Consider the following 16,608-nt stretch of genomic DNA (forward strand, 5'->3'; position numbering starts at 1 on the left):
AGTATTTTGCAATTTTTAAAGTTGTTCAAGCGTGTATAATTTTCTGATTAAATAGCATACAACCTAATTAATAACAAATCTCAAAAAATAAAATAATATTGCCATTATAACCATTTCAAATATTGTCATTGCCATTAGAAAACCCTTATATTTTTGATAATTGAATTTAAATTGTTCGTAAATAATAATCATAATGAAATAATAATTATTTAATCCCTTGAATCTAATGCAGCTTTTATTATTAATGAGAATTAAATGAGTAGATATTTAATAAAGCTTATTTGATAAAAAAAAATTACAGGAATTCTTTAAGAACTCTTATTTCTATATTTAAATAAAAGTCAGTTTAATATTTTCTAATAAGAATTTTAGTTATGACCCCAAATTCAAGTTGATGAAGCTAGTTTGTAAAATTTCAGATCACAAGTTTTGTGAGTTTCTGAATTATAAGGCTCTGGGCAAACAAAATATACCTATACAAATGAAAAATTAAAAATGTATGTTAATTTCTTTATTACGTATTTCTTGATTTTGTTTCGAGCACAACATTATTTTATTGATCTAGTAAATTTTGTCATTATTTGAATTGTATAGGTATATCAGAAATAGGTATACATAGAGAATTTATGTGCTACCTATTAAGGTACAATAGGTATTCTTGCTGCACGATTCACAAGATTCGTGATTTTATTTTTAATTTTCATTCCTTATACATTGGTATTTGTTCATGACATTTCAAAGACGATATATAAATTTTCTACAATGGTTTACTATTTTTTTCACTCTCCTATAATAGGTGTCTGTCTCTGTGTTTCAAATAAATTATTCTTGAACTAGAGTTCATCTGTTTCAAAATGCAAATATCGCACTCGGTGTCAATTTTTCAATGTCAAGATTGCATACTGTTGAATATTTTGTTTTCATTTCATTCAATAGTTTTCATACTATAAATTTTATGGATACCTAATAGGTAGGTACCTATTCTTAATATTAGATCGATGTGAACAGTTAAAATTTTCATATAGAATTCAGACAATTGTTTGATTCCATGGATCTAATGCAAATTATTTCGAGATGAACCTAAAATGAATCAGCTTGTACAAATGGAAGTATCGATACTACTCTGTATTTATTCTGATCTAATTCTGAATTACACAATTCAAATGATCCAAAAAGAACTTCCATAGAGAAAACCGGAAATCTTATCTAACCCATCAAAATGAGTTTTAGACTGTTAGCTACTTCTTCCCATGTCCATTAAAATAAGATCACATCATACAACAGAAAATTGTAATGGGTTTATTTGTTTAATTATTTCTTATTTCTACTGGGATTTTTTATTTTATTAACGCAATATCTATTGAACCAATTATTATTATTAGACTCATTCCAGTTAATGTTTTCTTATCAATTCAATATTACATTGCACAACTCTTCAATTCGTTGCTTTTTGAAATGAATCTACCAGTTTTCCAAAGAATTTCAGCCCAGAACAGCGCAATCAACTTCCAACGTTCACCGACGGCACAGCGCTTAGTAAAAAAGCTTACCTTTACCATTATGAGTTTCGCTGCCGCTGTCTTCACTTGGTGGTCCTTGTGGCGCCCTCAAGATCCCACCAACCCCATGCGGGTACCTAGGCCTGTTCAACGGCGAAAAAGCTCCAGGCATACCTAGCAGGCTGGCGGCGCCATGGAACTGCAAAAATGGCGCCCACGGCGGTCTGGGCGCCAATTGTGCCGCCGCTGCCGCATAAAGTTGCAGAGGTGGCGGCAAAACTCCCGATTCCAACACCATGTTCTCAAGATTCGGATTCACTTTTGCTGCGGGTTACCAAAACGCCAGACAAAGAACGGTGAACCTGGTGGCATGTTCGTCAGCTGAAGACATTGCCGACGGATGCTTACATTTCAATCTAGACGGTCAACACTTCGGATGATAATCCTAATAGAACAGTAGTTCGGATAAGTCCTCAAATTACAGGTTTTATTTTTAATTATCCCCTCGAAATATCCACTTTCACTGTCTCATTTCCCGAATTTTCACTGTTCCTTCCAAGGAGACGGTCCTACGATTCACTCGTCAACCACTTCGAGTCTTCTGGACCGCGAGAATCACTCCAAAACTCGGTAGTTCGTTCGTTACAATAGTTCTAATGCACCGCTCGCTATCACTACTGCGTGCATGTGCCTTAATCCGCTGACAGCGTACAGTCCACTAACAAAAACACGGGCTTGAACACCGCCAGGCGTTCCCTATCCTCGCGATCCAATCGGATCTCCCTATTGGCCGCAGCTGGCTCCGCCTCCTGCGTATCCCCTCCATCCCTCCGAATGTCATTAGCGAAACGTCGATATCGGCTAATAATTATTTATCTCTTCTTCTTGGACTATTTAGATGCCGATATTTTATTATTTTCGATCGCGGTGCGTGATTGGTTCGTTAATTAACTGGATATTTCGGCACGGTTCTCGATAAATTTAATTAGGCGTTCTGTAATTAACTGTGTTCGAATTGGACGTATGACATTGAATCGTTTTGTGCTGAATTAAATAGGTTGTGGACGTTGAGCGTAATCGTAGTCAGTTTAGGGGTTAATGAGTAGTTTACGCTAGTTTCTTTGAGGAGAGCGCGCTTTGGCGTAATTGGGTTTTTGCTGGTTGTTTGAGATCTGTTTAATTAATGGGAATTACATGGGGATAATATTGGAAATCATTAGGCCGATAGTTCCACCACATTTGACTAGGTATCTTCGATATTTCTTAATTAATAGTAGTGTATCTTGGATACGTCGGTAGGTTCAAGGCTCTTATTTTCACTGTCGTTTAAATGTGTGTGTTTTTATTTCTAATCTCTATGGATTGTTTCAACTGTGTACCTTCTTTGTTCTTTGGGATGAACTTAAGTGAACTTAAGGATACAGTTTGATGGCTCAAAGTGAGTCGTCAGGTCGTTTTACTTTTCTACCTAAGCAGGGCGTCCGCCAGACATTTTAGCGTCCCGGCAAAATAAAATTTCGCCGCCCTGCTTTACCTAATTTATGCGAAATTTTTTTTCAAATAATCCTCTCAGGCATCTTTTTAATTTCATATGAAATCGTATTTTTCAATTGGAAATCACTTTTCAAATTCACCAAGCGACGTTTTGTCGATTTCATCAAAGACCATTCTGCATTGTTTAAGTACGACGCTTTATTTATAAGACTATAGTAAAGAGACAACGTAGTTCTCAAGGATCCAAAAAGTATAGTTTTATTAACTGACTTTGCGCCCCTAGAATTTGGCGCCCCGGCAAAATGTCCGGTATACCGCTCCTGGCGGAGCCCCTGTACCTATGAAGATAATTGAAGTTGAGAAGAGATGATCATTTCTACTTACCAATTTCCTAACTGGCTTCACAAAACGTCTTGATGAAAGGGTAGAAAAATTAACCACATTATAATAATTGAAGCGCCACCTATATTCAACCTAAAAAAAGGTTATTTGTAGGTAGGTTAATTATAAACTTATGGCCGTAGAACTCTGATATCATTACGAATTAGATGCTGATCTAACACTACCAGAGATTCATCAAGCCAAAAGAAGCTTGACATTTTAACCAACTACTTGACTTGAAAATTAACCTCTTGAAAAATTATATACTACTTGATCTGGACTTGACTTTATTTTAGATATTTATTGCTTGACTTGATATCAAGCTACTTGATATTACTTGAGTTTGATATGCACGCGTCGCACGGCATATATTTCTGCAATCTCGTGTGCGCTTAGACTAAATAGGTAAGTGGATTCCTCGAGCGCCGAGAGACTGAAGCATTCGCCAGTGTGACTTTATTAGAAATTTTCTCACATTCCTATGAAATCTATTGGTAGATTTTGGTAGTTTCAGAAATATCTTTCAAACTTGGCCAAAATAGCCAAGAATTTCTCATCAACGCCAGCATCTTCAGCTCCTGTTGAAGGAAAATTTTCCAGAACTCTTACAGTTACAAAAAACCGCAATAGGTTAGGCGACAAATCTATAAGATGCCTCATGTGTCTTAGATCCTGGATGGAAAATCATGGAATCAAACAAAGCCTTGAGGTTTTTAAATATTGAGAAACATAATTTTTTTCATTATTTCTTATTTTGTTATGATTTATAGTTCTTCAACTCATGTTTTTATTTCATAAAAGTTGATATTTTCGGTTTTTTATACAATAAGTTTAATAAATAAAAGTGTTTTCAGCCAGGTTCCTTTTCATTTCATCATGTTTTTATTGATGTGACACGACACAATAAACCTGCTTAAAATCAAGTAGCTTGATATGATTCAAGTACTTGATAAATAAATACTTGACTTGAGATCGAAATACTACTACTTGACTAGAGCTTAACGTTAAATCAAGTCAATCTCAAACAAACAAAAAGAGTAATTCTATCCATTTGTGTTCGAGATATTACCTACTCATTTTTTTAAAAATTCGGTTCTGCCAACTTACAGAGCTTCGGTTCCTTTGTCAATAGTCCACCATGTATAGTGTTTTGTCTTGATATGGTTCAGTTATGGATTGTGCTACCTTGAAGAAAGTGTCAACAGATCAAAATTTCAATTCAAAATACCTATCGATGCCACGCCACTTTCAATCCTATAACTAAAACAAATAAAAAAACTAACACTCCATCCCCAGTCTACTTACCATTTTTCATCCCTCAAGTCCTGGCGAGCTGTCGCAGGGCGATCAGTCTAATTCCGATTTTTGCCGGTAAGTTAGTTTTCTATAAATATTCATCCAGATACCTCGATCATCAATCATCGGATCTTGTCACGCTTACTCCTTCCTGCAGGCGTTGCGCCGGCACATGGGATATCCACGCCCATCGTAGACTTCGATTTTAAATTTGAAATTCGCACGCGACAAAATATTGATTTATGATACTGGTTCCCATGCAGCCACTGTCGGGGTAGATTTGACAGTCGGAGAGGAGATTGGCTACATTTTCTGTATCGAATTATTTTGTCATTAGTGTTTGGACAGTATAATTTGAACTACAATAGTGCCTAAGGTCTGTCAGCGGTCCAGGCGGGTGGATTGAGCAGCCTGGAAAAAAGTCAAGGGTACTTAGATCCGGTTATCGATATATTCAAAGTAAAAATGACAATTTCTCACAGAAGTATGCCGGCTATCGGTCTGCAATACCATTCCAAATCCAACAACACCAACACAGATCAACGAAGTTATCAAGCAATTGAAAACCACAAAAAAAGCTCTAGGTAAGAACAAAATAACAAGTTTGATGTTACAGAAAATGCCCAGAAAATGAATATCACTTCTAACGATTCAGCTAATAGTGTGATGGGACCAGAACACAATTCGAAAAGATGGAAAACTGCATAAGTTAATGTGGTTAATAAGCCATGCAAAAATAGAAAACTCCCACAAAACTACAAGCCAATAAATCTGCTGTCAGTACTTGAAAAAATAGAGAATCTTTGCAAGAAGGCTGAACGATGATAGAAAAGCATTGAATCTGATACTTACCACTTGAGTAATTCGTATTCAGAAGAAACCATTCCACAGAACTTCAAATTCTGAGCCTAATCGAATCTGTTACTGAAGAATTTCTCAACAAATAAGCCACAGGACATATGCTATAAGATGTTGAGAGAGCTGGCATGCTGTAGATACTATCTACCAAAGCCTGCGAAATAATAAGAAACTATACCTGAGAGATAGGAATTGCTACGTCAAAATAGATGACGCAGTTTCTATCAACAAATCCAATAGGAGCAGGAGTAACTCAAGGCTCAGTTCTGAGACCTCTGCAGTACAACATAGGTATATAAATATACGACTTCCCAAGAAACGACAACATCAAAAATACCTATACGTTGTAAGCTAGCTGTTGATTACTTCGTTCAACAAGTTGTAAAGTTCAAATATCTCGGTAGAGGGTGCTTCCAAATAAATATCTGCAAAAGTTTTTAGGAGGTGAATCTCTGTTGAAAATTGAAGGGAGAGTTTCATGTGAACAAAAGATCATAGGATTTTTCTTGAAAAGTTACACGCTTGCAAAAATGAAAACAAATTATTTTTATTTTTGCTGTAATGGCTGAGATGTTGAAGGAATGACATTTTGTGATAATGTTTTTATATCCTTATAAACAAATAAAGTACATCGTGCATAAATTTTTCAATTCTTGTGTTGTGTCCGTGAAAAATATTGGTATACATGAATAGAGAAGCATATATTCGGAAATTATCATTCATCCACTTTGAAATCATTACTAAGCAAGCAAAATAGAATAGGTATTTGTAGATTTTCATTACTTCATTACTTTGGCACAATTGAACAAAACTACTTGTATGAAATTTTGGTTATATATTCAAATTGTATGTAATTTAGGAGTATGATACATGATTTTTATGTCGTTATAATTTTTGTTTAATATTTAATTATTCTTGTATTTCGGCAGAATCAATACATATCTATTTTACTTAGTTGCAGGAGTTGTTCTCGTTTGATTGTGCTGAAATGAAATGCAGATTTTGTTGCCTGTTAATTCTCCTATTACTATTTGAATTCATTACTATGAATTCACAGTTTGACTTGATATTCATAAGCTACTTCACTTGGGTTTACATTGAAAAACTATTACTTGACTTGAACTTGAGTTGATTTCAAGTCAAGCCCGAGTCAAGTAGCTTGAATATCAAGTCAAGCCGTGAATTCCTATTCATCATGAAGTACTTAGTCAAAAATACAATTTTTATAAACTTTTACCCAATATATTCATCCCGATTCAATGCTATTATTGATAGATATTTTTCATATAAAGAGAGGAAAATAAAATCCCGAAGTAACTGAATATTTGCTTGTAACAAGTAACTCTAAACCCCCACAGAACAGCATACACATGATAACATCTTGTTTCATTATGTAATATCTTATCGGATCATTGTATAGTGCGCACCACACAACATCAGCTACAGAAGGGGTGAATAGAGAATGCAACCCTCGATTTTTGAACACCTAAATGGTCGATTGGGTACATCTGTTTGAATTGTCTCTTTGACGTTTATCTGTATAGTGATTTGGACAAGGTTGTTATCTCGTCATTGTTATTTCCACTCCTTATGTGGTTTTGAATATGAAAACAATTTTAGTTATTTTTCATTACGAATTCATTTCATTGTGAAATTTTGGCTACAACAGCAATAATCTCAGTTGTGCTGAAATCAGGCACACATTGTCCCAAGAGCTCAAATTTTTCCACAAGATTCACCAGGTATTGCCGCCAGAGAAGGTGCTTCACAACGTCCCAAAAGTGCTTTAGTTTTGCAAACTGTGAGTGCCAAATTTTCACCATACTGGTAATGAATTTCAAATTTTCAATACATTGTTGAAGCATTTATTCTTCTTTTTTAGTAATGGCATAGTTTCTACTTGTCAACTGTCAAAAGATGATAACTTCAATAGTGACAGCTGCCTAGATATGGGGAAATTCAATATGAAACCTGTCATACGAAAATCTTTTAGAATATCAAGACTAGGGATTCATCAAGCCAAGTAGCTTGACATTTTAACCAACTACTTGACTTGAAAATCAAGCTCGTGAAAAATTAGATTCTTGAGCTTGACTTGACTTGATTTAAGATATTTATTGCGTGACTTGATATCAAGCTACTTGATATTTCTTGAGCTTGATATGCACGCGTCGCACGGCATATATTTCTGCAATCTTGTGTGCGCTTAAACTAAATAAGGAGATTCCTCGAGCGACGAGAGACTGAAGCATTCGCCAGTGTGAATTTATTAGTAGTTTTTTCACATTTCTATGAAATCTATTGGTAGATTTTGGTAGTTTCAGAAATATCTCTCCAAACTTGGCCAAAGTGGTCAAGGAATTTTTATCAACGCCAGCATCTTCAGCTCCTGTTGATAGAAAATTTCCAGAGCTACTCTTACAGTTACAAAAACCCGCAATAGATTGGGCGACAAATCTATAAGATACTTCATGTGTCTTAAATCCTGGATGGAAAATTATGAAATCAAACAAAGCCTGGCAGTTTCTCTATATTAAGAAACTTTATTTTGTATTATTTTCCATTTTAATATGATTTCAGTGATTTATGTTTCTATTTCAAAAAAGTTGATGTTTTCGGTTCCTTTATACAATAAGTTCAATGAATAAAAGTGTTTTTTGCAAGGTTTCCTCTCATTTCATCCTTTTTTTATTGATGTGACACTACACAATAAAACTGCTAAAAATCAAGTAGCTTGATATGATTCAAGTACTTGATAAATAAATACTTGACTCGACTTTGAGATTGAAAAACTACCACTTTACTTGAGCTTGACTTGAAATCAAGTCAAGCTCAAGCCAAGTGGCTAGAAAATCAAGCCAAGCCGTGGATCCCTAATCCAAACGTGTGGTTGCTTTTATACTGTACCTCCATAAAATGATTATTCAAAGCTTTGTGTAAAATTTATGTTGATATAGTGTCCTTAGAATCCGAACGAAAGATGAGGAAAGCACTGACGTGGAGTCAGAAGCTATTATAAGCGCTCGTTCTCTGATCTTCACATCAAGTCAGTGATTTCCAAAATAAATAAAAAATACTATTAAATTGACATATAAACCAAAATAATTTTATATTCAATTCTTGAAACCTTCAGAAGAGATAATCGATAATGAGGATTGCTCAAAACCTCATGACTTCAAATCAGCGTTTTTCCCATTTCTTCTAACCTAACCCCCTCAGGAAGTACTAAGTACTGTGCAAATATAATATATTAACCTCTTTCTTATTAAATTTTCAAGATTATTTCATTAGTCTCTTCCTTCGTAAATTAACGATGGATGATACATCAGCATTATCAGGGTAAACTGGAGCACAAAAAGATGAACTCGTGGATCAAGTCAAACAATAAATTACTGTTACTAATGTGCAAAAATTACTTAACTAAAATGACCGAGAAATGTTTTAAGAAATGCATCAATAAGCCAGGCACCTCGTTAGATAGTTCAGAACAAAAATGTGTTGCAATGTGTATGGATAGATCTATGGATTCATGGAATTTAGTATCAGAGGTATATCGTCAAAGAATTCAAAGGGAAAGGCACAAAATGTGATCTTGTAATTAGAAATAACTTGAAATGAGTGTTGATAATTTCTGGTCCTTCGAGCCGGATGTTCATTTTTAATACATTCTCTCCCAAGATCCACCGCCCGTAGCCTACACCGGAGGTTCATCCCGACGTAAAAAGACGTAAGAAAACACCCCCGAAAATCCATCATTCGAATTCTTCCGGCATACTTCCAGGCACTATAACACCGCCACTCCGCAAACAATATAACGGCTGTCAGTTTTACTGTTTCGAAATTATAAGTTACTGCCTTTATGGGAGAATTTGCGCGACTTATTTTATCACGGCTCTGGTCTAAACGCCCCTCGTTCTAACTTTATTTTACTGCGTGTTCGGAGTATAAGTGTCATGTCTGCCGGATCCGGGGGTAAGAGAAGGCAGTTTCTTCCGGGAGAAGACGGCAGTTCTTCATGATTTACGGCCGTTTTTTCCGTTCTCTCCCGGATAAAAATGATTCCTGTGGGCGATTCGAGGAGAAAGCGACGTTCCAGATCGGTTTTGATGGGATTGCGTTATTTTTGGGTTTATTCGCTGATAACTGATATTTCGGGATGTTAAGTTCTCTGGGGTATGTTCGTTTTGGGTAATGAAAGATTGTGTAAAAGTTGATTGAATCTCAATATGAAACTCGAGACGTAATTTACTGCCGATCTTAGTATAATAGTTCAGTTTAACTTACACGAAATCATTCATCAATGGCATGACTTCTCATCAATGCATGGGATTCGTCAAGTCAACTACTCGACTCAAAAATCAAGCTCTTGAAAATTTACATACCAACTTGAGATTGCCTTTAAATTTCATTAATGACTTGATTCGTGGGATGCCTCATCCTGCATTAAGTAAATAATAACAAATGAAGGTTTTCTATCAAATATATTTCAGTTGAAAAAGATCAAAATATTCATATCATTTCCAAACATAAATTGTTTATTTCTTGAAACACCTAGGGGGACCAAGACTTTAGACGATGGGTGTATATCTGATTAGAATGGAGCCATATTATGTAATATAACGGGTGTTTTTTTTCGAGGTATATAACTTTAAGTTGGCATTGCTGTTCAAGATAGCGACCGATTTAACAGCTGTCAAGTGATTTATTCTCAGTTTGGTTTGGCAATTCATCATGAATAGACTTACGCCTGAACAACGCTTGCAAATAGTGCAATTTTATTTCGAAAATAATGGTTCTGTGCGGAATACGTATCGCGCACTGCGTCCATTTTATTTTGTTTAGCGATGAAGCGCACTTCTGGTTGAATGGCTACGTCAACAAACAAAACTGCCGCATTTGGAGTGAAGCTAATCCTCAAGTGTATGTCGAAACACCGTTACATCCAGAAAAACTGACTGTTTGGTGCGCTTTATGGGCTGGTGGAATCATTGGTCCGTACTTCTTCAAGAACGACGATGGCCAGAACGTTACAGTCAATGGTGATTGGTATAGAGCCATGATTACTAACTTTTTCCTTCCTGAATTGAACTACCATGATGTCCAGGAGCTGTGGTTCCAACAAGACGGCGCAACATGTCACACAGCCCCAATCGATTTATTGAAAGACACGTTTGGTGACCGCCTAATTTCACGTTTTGGACCTGTGAATTGGCCTCCAAGATCTTATGATTTAACACCTCTAGACTACTTTCTGTGGGGATGTGTAAAGTCATTGGTCTATGCGGATAAGCCACAAACCCTTGACCATTTGGATGAAAACATTCGCCGTGTTATTGCCGATATACGGCCACAAATGTTGGAAAAAGTCATCGAAAATTGGACTACATACGAGCCAGCCGTGGCGGTCATATGCCAGAAATCATATTTGAACTGTAATGCCACAAGATTATCCTGCGGATAAATGAAATTCATGTCAATCGAATAATCCATCGTTGTTTTATTTCAGTTTAAAGTTCTATAGCTCTACAAAAAACACCCTTTATATCGTTGGTTAGTTCATGAGCCCTTGTAGACAACTAATAACCATCAAGGGCTTAATTGGCTACTGACTTCACATCAATGATTTTATCATTTCTTCAGGTTTTCTTTAGATTTATATGTTCATGTTCAAATTATATACAATTTTTGAAGCACATTCTTGATTATATATATTGCTTCATATCTTCAAATTGGTGAAATAACGAATTCAGACAATAATTCACCATATGTCTGAAAATGTTAAGAAATTCTGCTGATGATACAAGCTGCCACTGGCAGTAAGACTAGAGTACGTCCCCAACAAAACTCTTCTCCAACACACACCCAACGACCCGCTACTGGCTATACCTGGCTACCTCTAAGCTGGTTCTCATAAAAAACTCCTGAAGCACTAATTTCGCATAGGCTAAATTGGATTTTATTCGAGCAAGAATCAATAAACTCTTTAAAATATGTGCAATCGCTGACAGTGATCCTCTAAATTATGTGCTTCTTCATCCAAAGTATCAATGTTCAGTTCTGTCAAGTTTATTAACCTGTCATATCGGCCGAATCGAGTAGCTAGATGGGAAATTAAGTGTTGAATTATTTATCCTCGTTGACTTAAAGGTTTCTGTACAAGAGGGGTTCAATTGAGGTTGTTATGGAAAGATATTCATTCTTCAGTGTGGAAAACGATGCAGGTGAAATTGAATAAAGTTTTTGAAGGTGAACTGCTCTTTATTGATCATTCGGTATTCATTCAAAATATGGACTTTGCTACTTAATTTATTTGCTGATATTGTTTTCGTTTATTTCATTTATTTTATTTTTGTAATTAATTTATTCATTTCATCATCTTTTTTAATTCTCTTCTATCCATAGTATTTATTTTTTATTCATTCTATTTATTTCAATGAACTCTTCAAGATATCGGGGTTTTCTGATAAAAGGTTTGATTTTGGATAGCTCGATATCTGAGCAGCTGTCACTTTTGAAAGTACATTTGACAGGTAAAAACTACGACATTACTAAAAATGGAACGATACACGCTTCAACAACGCAATGAAATTTCTCAAACGACATTACACCGTATTTTGATGAAAACTCAGATCTATCACGAGCAACGTCGTATCTAGGCCGATTGAGTCCTTGAAATACATCAAAATGATTTGGATTTTCATCTAAGAATCATCTCCAGTGATAAGTCCCATTTTCACCTCGAAGGCTACGTTAACAAGAAGAATTGAATATTGATTAGGACGATGTTTATTTCCAACAAGACAGAGCTATGTGTCACACCAGCAAAGAACCAATCGCAATTTTGCAAGAAAAGTTCTGGTTTGAAGAGGTGATCACAATTGGCCACCGAGATCTTATGATTTAACTCCTTTAGACATTTTTCTTTGGGGCCACGTGAAAGATAAGTTATCGAGGACATACTGGATACAGCCGTAAATGTGTGAATTGTCATGAAAAATTGCATGAAAAGTACATAGTGCTGTAACCGTAGCCTTGGCGGCCATTCGGATGATATCGTTTTCCGTCTATAACGGTATAATTTTTTCGAATAATTTTTTTTTGTGTGTCGAAAGTTCTTCATTAATAATGTCCTATCTGAATATTTTTTCAAATTTTTCTGATAAAATTTTATCTTTCCTCATGGCATCATGAAATCTCACCGTGTGTTGAGACTCTACCAAAGCGCTAGAACCCGAACACAAATGCTGGTTAAATTAAATTTTGTCGCCTCGTTTGGGGCCACAGCTTGGAGAGAGAGAGCTACCTGCGTAATTGCATGACAGATAAAACGTTATTTATTACACCTTAATTAAAAAGCTGTAATAATTATTTCGCGGTCATTCATTATTTCTTCAATTAATTTTTTGCTATCGCCTTCTCGTCGGTGTGTACCTTTCGATTTGTCTTGGGTTAGTTTTTGCTATAGGAAAAAAAAGGTGGTGTAGATGTGGTCCACGATAAGACAGATGGAAAAGGCCTGAAGGAATCATAGAAATCTTATGCAGTTTCAAATAGGCAAAGGGAGTGCATAGTGCAATGTTCTAGCTATTTCGATTTCAAAGAATTGGATATAATGGGATTTCATAAAATTCAGAAATTTTAATGGAAAACTATACTATGCCAAAAATATTTACATAGTGAAAAACTCTTCGAGTTCGGATATGTCAACTTCGTACACTGTATTTTTTTTTGATATTTCTCAAATTTACGTGAGCTTATAAGAAACAAATATTTGTCGAATAGTCAATTGTAGATCGTATTCATAGAGTAATAAACAGAGAAAGAGGAAATATACGCAATTTTTACATGTCCCCAACATGATAAGATTACGTTCTCGGATTGTGATATATTTTCAAATCCACAATTTTACTATATCATCATGGATGTATATTATATTGAAGAAATATATTTATTCGAGGGATTACCGATTAAATATGCAAATTTTAATATTTGGAATCCGACATTTTTCTTAATTGTGGAATTTATAATACGCAGAATATTTATTATTTTCAGTATCTACCTGCTGAAATCCAAGGTTTGGCAACTTTTGCTCTCCTACTGTCATCGGTGGTTTCACGTCGTTTGACGCGCTTGAAATTTGTTTTCTGGATTTCTGATAAATTTAGATATTCATTTCAATATATCTTGAGTTGATATGAAACGTTGATTCACTATGGGACATAAGAAGTACGTTCTTTGTGGAGAAACTTGCGAATTTAGTGAAATATCGTATCACCGACATGTTTTCATTTCCGCGCGCTTCATGTCAAATTTCATAGTTCATGTTGGGGACAGAATTTGCTTACTGAAAATGACATATGCTCTAACAATGTTTATTACTCTGAGATCGCATCATAAACTTATTTGTTGTCCATTCATGTCAAAAAATGCCAAACAGAAAGTAATAGGTTCGAAAATATTTCCTTGAAAGAAATTCAAAATAAAATTTACAAACTGAACGTCTGTGTGGAATCAGTTTTTGGTATGCCGGTTGAGCACTGTGAATTACAGTGCTTCATTTAATCAATTAAATGACAAATGACGCTAAAACACTGCCTGAGTGTAGTGAACAGTTGTGCCAACAGAAATATTTCGGGAAATTCCTCTGAGCGGTCTTTTGAATAATCAATTTCCAACATACCCCTTATTATTCATTATTTAACTGATTTATGAAATCCCAGAATATGTGGACAATTCTTCTGTAAACTTTATTCTAGGCTGCTGAGTGTTTGCTACCAAAAACTACTTGAAATTTTTCGAGGAAAGTTTGCATTCAATTCCAGAAGCCTTGTTCTAATCTGTAGTTTGGTTAATGTATGATAATACCACATGATTTATCTGATGCTATCTCTTTCATTCCATGCGCTAATGCAGAGATTATAGCGGGAGGAGTCCTGGAGGTGTATATGGATATAGATGCACCCTTAATGGATGCTGGGGGATAGCATTTCATTTAGAAGCGTGAGAAAAACACTTCCTGATGGATAGATAGCATTCATGATTTATTTCCGTGAGAATCTATTGTTTATCGAAATGAAAACAATTATTTCAAGAAATTTCTACTTTACAACGTAGGATTATTTCCGCTATACTCAAAAAAATTTTGGTCTGACTCTCGGTTTTGTGCATCTGTTGAAGTCTCTTCTCACGAACAGAAGACTTTGGGTTCAGTGTTTCGGTTTCAGGTCGGCTGAGTTCTTAGTACCCTCTGGTGTTCCACAGGGGTCTATACTTGGTCCGCTGCTTTCCATCATTTTCATTAATTATATTTGTTTTTTCCTCCTTTATTCAGATGTTTGTGAATTGTTTCGTCGGATTAAGTCTGTTGAGCATTGATGACATCTTCAGGGTGATGTCGATGGATTGGATAGTTGATGAGGAGAGAAATCCCTTCCTCTGAATATTGCAAAGGGTTGATGTCATTAGGGATTCATCAAGCCAAGTAGCTTGACATTTTAACCAACTACTTGACTTGAAAATCAAGCTCTTGAAAAATTACATACTTGAGCTTGACTCGACTTGATTTTAGATATTTATTGCTTGACTTGATATAGAGCTACTTGATATTACTTGAGCTTGATATACACACGTCGCACGGCATATATTTCTGCAATCTAGTGCGCGCTTAGACTGAATAATTGAGAAACTATTTTTTCTTATTTTTATTTTGTTATGACTTATATTTGATTCAATTCATGATTCAATTTCGAAAAAGTTGATATTTTCGGTTCTTTTATAAAATAAATTTAATAAGTGTTTTTTGCAAGGTTCCCTCCCATTTCACCCTTTTTTTATTGATGTGACACTACAAAATAAAACTGCTAAAAATCGAGTAGCTTGATATGATTCAAGTACTTGATAAATAAATACTTGACTTGAGATTGAAAAACTACTACGTGATTTGAGCTTGACTTTCAAGTCAAGCTGAGTAGATCAGCCAACATACTAGGTCCATCGACCATACCTATAACTCAGTCAGAAAGGTAGATATCCTAGCCCACTACGACATACATCGATATCCATCATTATAAAGCTCCCACACACGACACGAATTCTTCACGCCTCGCCACCGACGTCGCGACTTCTCCGCAATTTACGACGTCCCGTCCGTCCCTCGTTGCAGGTCCAAAACACCCCGGTTATCTCGGTGCAAAATCGAGTTTTGGCCGCAATTCATTACGTCGAAATCCCCAGCTGAGGGACACAAATCACGTGGCGGTCGGACACCAACAATAATCCGATATTATCTGCGTGGAGATCCGCTCGTCGGTGGGATGGAACTCCGAAACGGATCGTCAGATTTGGACGCATATGTCGCGGATTATCCCCCTTGGACGACGGTGGTCCGGTGGCCTCTTCGACGAAGGGGTCGATCTGAATTCGATTCGGCCGACGACAGAGGGTGTCAGGTTATTTGTTTTGTTTGGAAGGGGTTTTTCAGGTGGTTTTATTGTTGGCGATTTGTTTGACTTCAAGTAGTGCTATTGTTGGGATTGGTGGTTGATGGAAGGGTTGGTTTTTATCTTTTGGTGGATGGTTTTTTTTTGGATTTTAGGGGTTGGGGGATAGGAATTGAGGTTATCAGAGTTGAAGTGCCGATGGACTCTGGTGGTCCTGTATAGGGTTCCCGCTCATCTATTTTGATTCTCTAGATCCGTTGGCGCTTCCTCGGCGACCAATCGCATACGATGAATTGACAAATTACCGCGTCTTTGAAAATTCCAGTAACGTAACATGAACTGAAAAGTGCAAAATCGTTGCACACATCTCTCACCATTGGCAATTAGAAATATAACAATGTTACAAATACCAGATTGATTGTTTTTTGAGTCAGCCTCAATTAGCAACTCTCAATTCTAAGTTCTAATTAAGATTTGCAACAAAATATCTTTTTGAGCAAGTCTCAAGTCTAATTGAGACTTGTTCAATAAGATATTTTGTATTTATTTAACGAACGAGTTTCGATTCGATATAACCTTACTCATCTTACTTGGGAAGAGATAATTGACACAAAAGATACATTTCTTTTTGTAGCTTAGGT

General features: G+C 35.9%; 1 protein-coding gene across 3 annotated transcripts in view; it reads right to left on the reverse strand.

Annotated features, from left to right (window-relative positions):
- Nucleotides 1–16,608, reverse strand: part of LOC123681755 (homeobox protein unc-4) — a 174,873-nt gene that overhangs the window by 40,375 nt on the left and 117,890 nt on the right. Inside the window, exon 1 of one of the 3 annotated variants that reach the window (XM_045620027.1) lies at nt 1,551–2,233. The exons of 1 other annotated variant lie outside the window; for it this stretch is intronic. In XM_045620027.1, coding sequence (XP_045475983.1) covers nt 1,551–1,797 — 247 coding nt within the window. In that variant the 5' untranslated portion in view covers nt 1,798–2,233. Of the gene's footprint in view, nt 1–1,550; nt 2,234–16,608 lie in introns of those variants that run through there. One more of the 3 variants, XM_045620028.1, reaches the window with a different exon arrangement.

This window comes from Harmonia axyridis, chromosome 6 (assembly GCF_914767665.1).
Source record: "Harmonia axyridis chromosome 6, icHarAxyr1.1, whole genome shotgun sequence".
In the NCBI taxonomy this organism is placed as follows: Eukaryota; Metazoa; Arthropoda; class Insecta; order Coleoptera; family Coccinellidae; genus Harmonia; species Harmonia axyridis.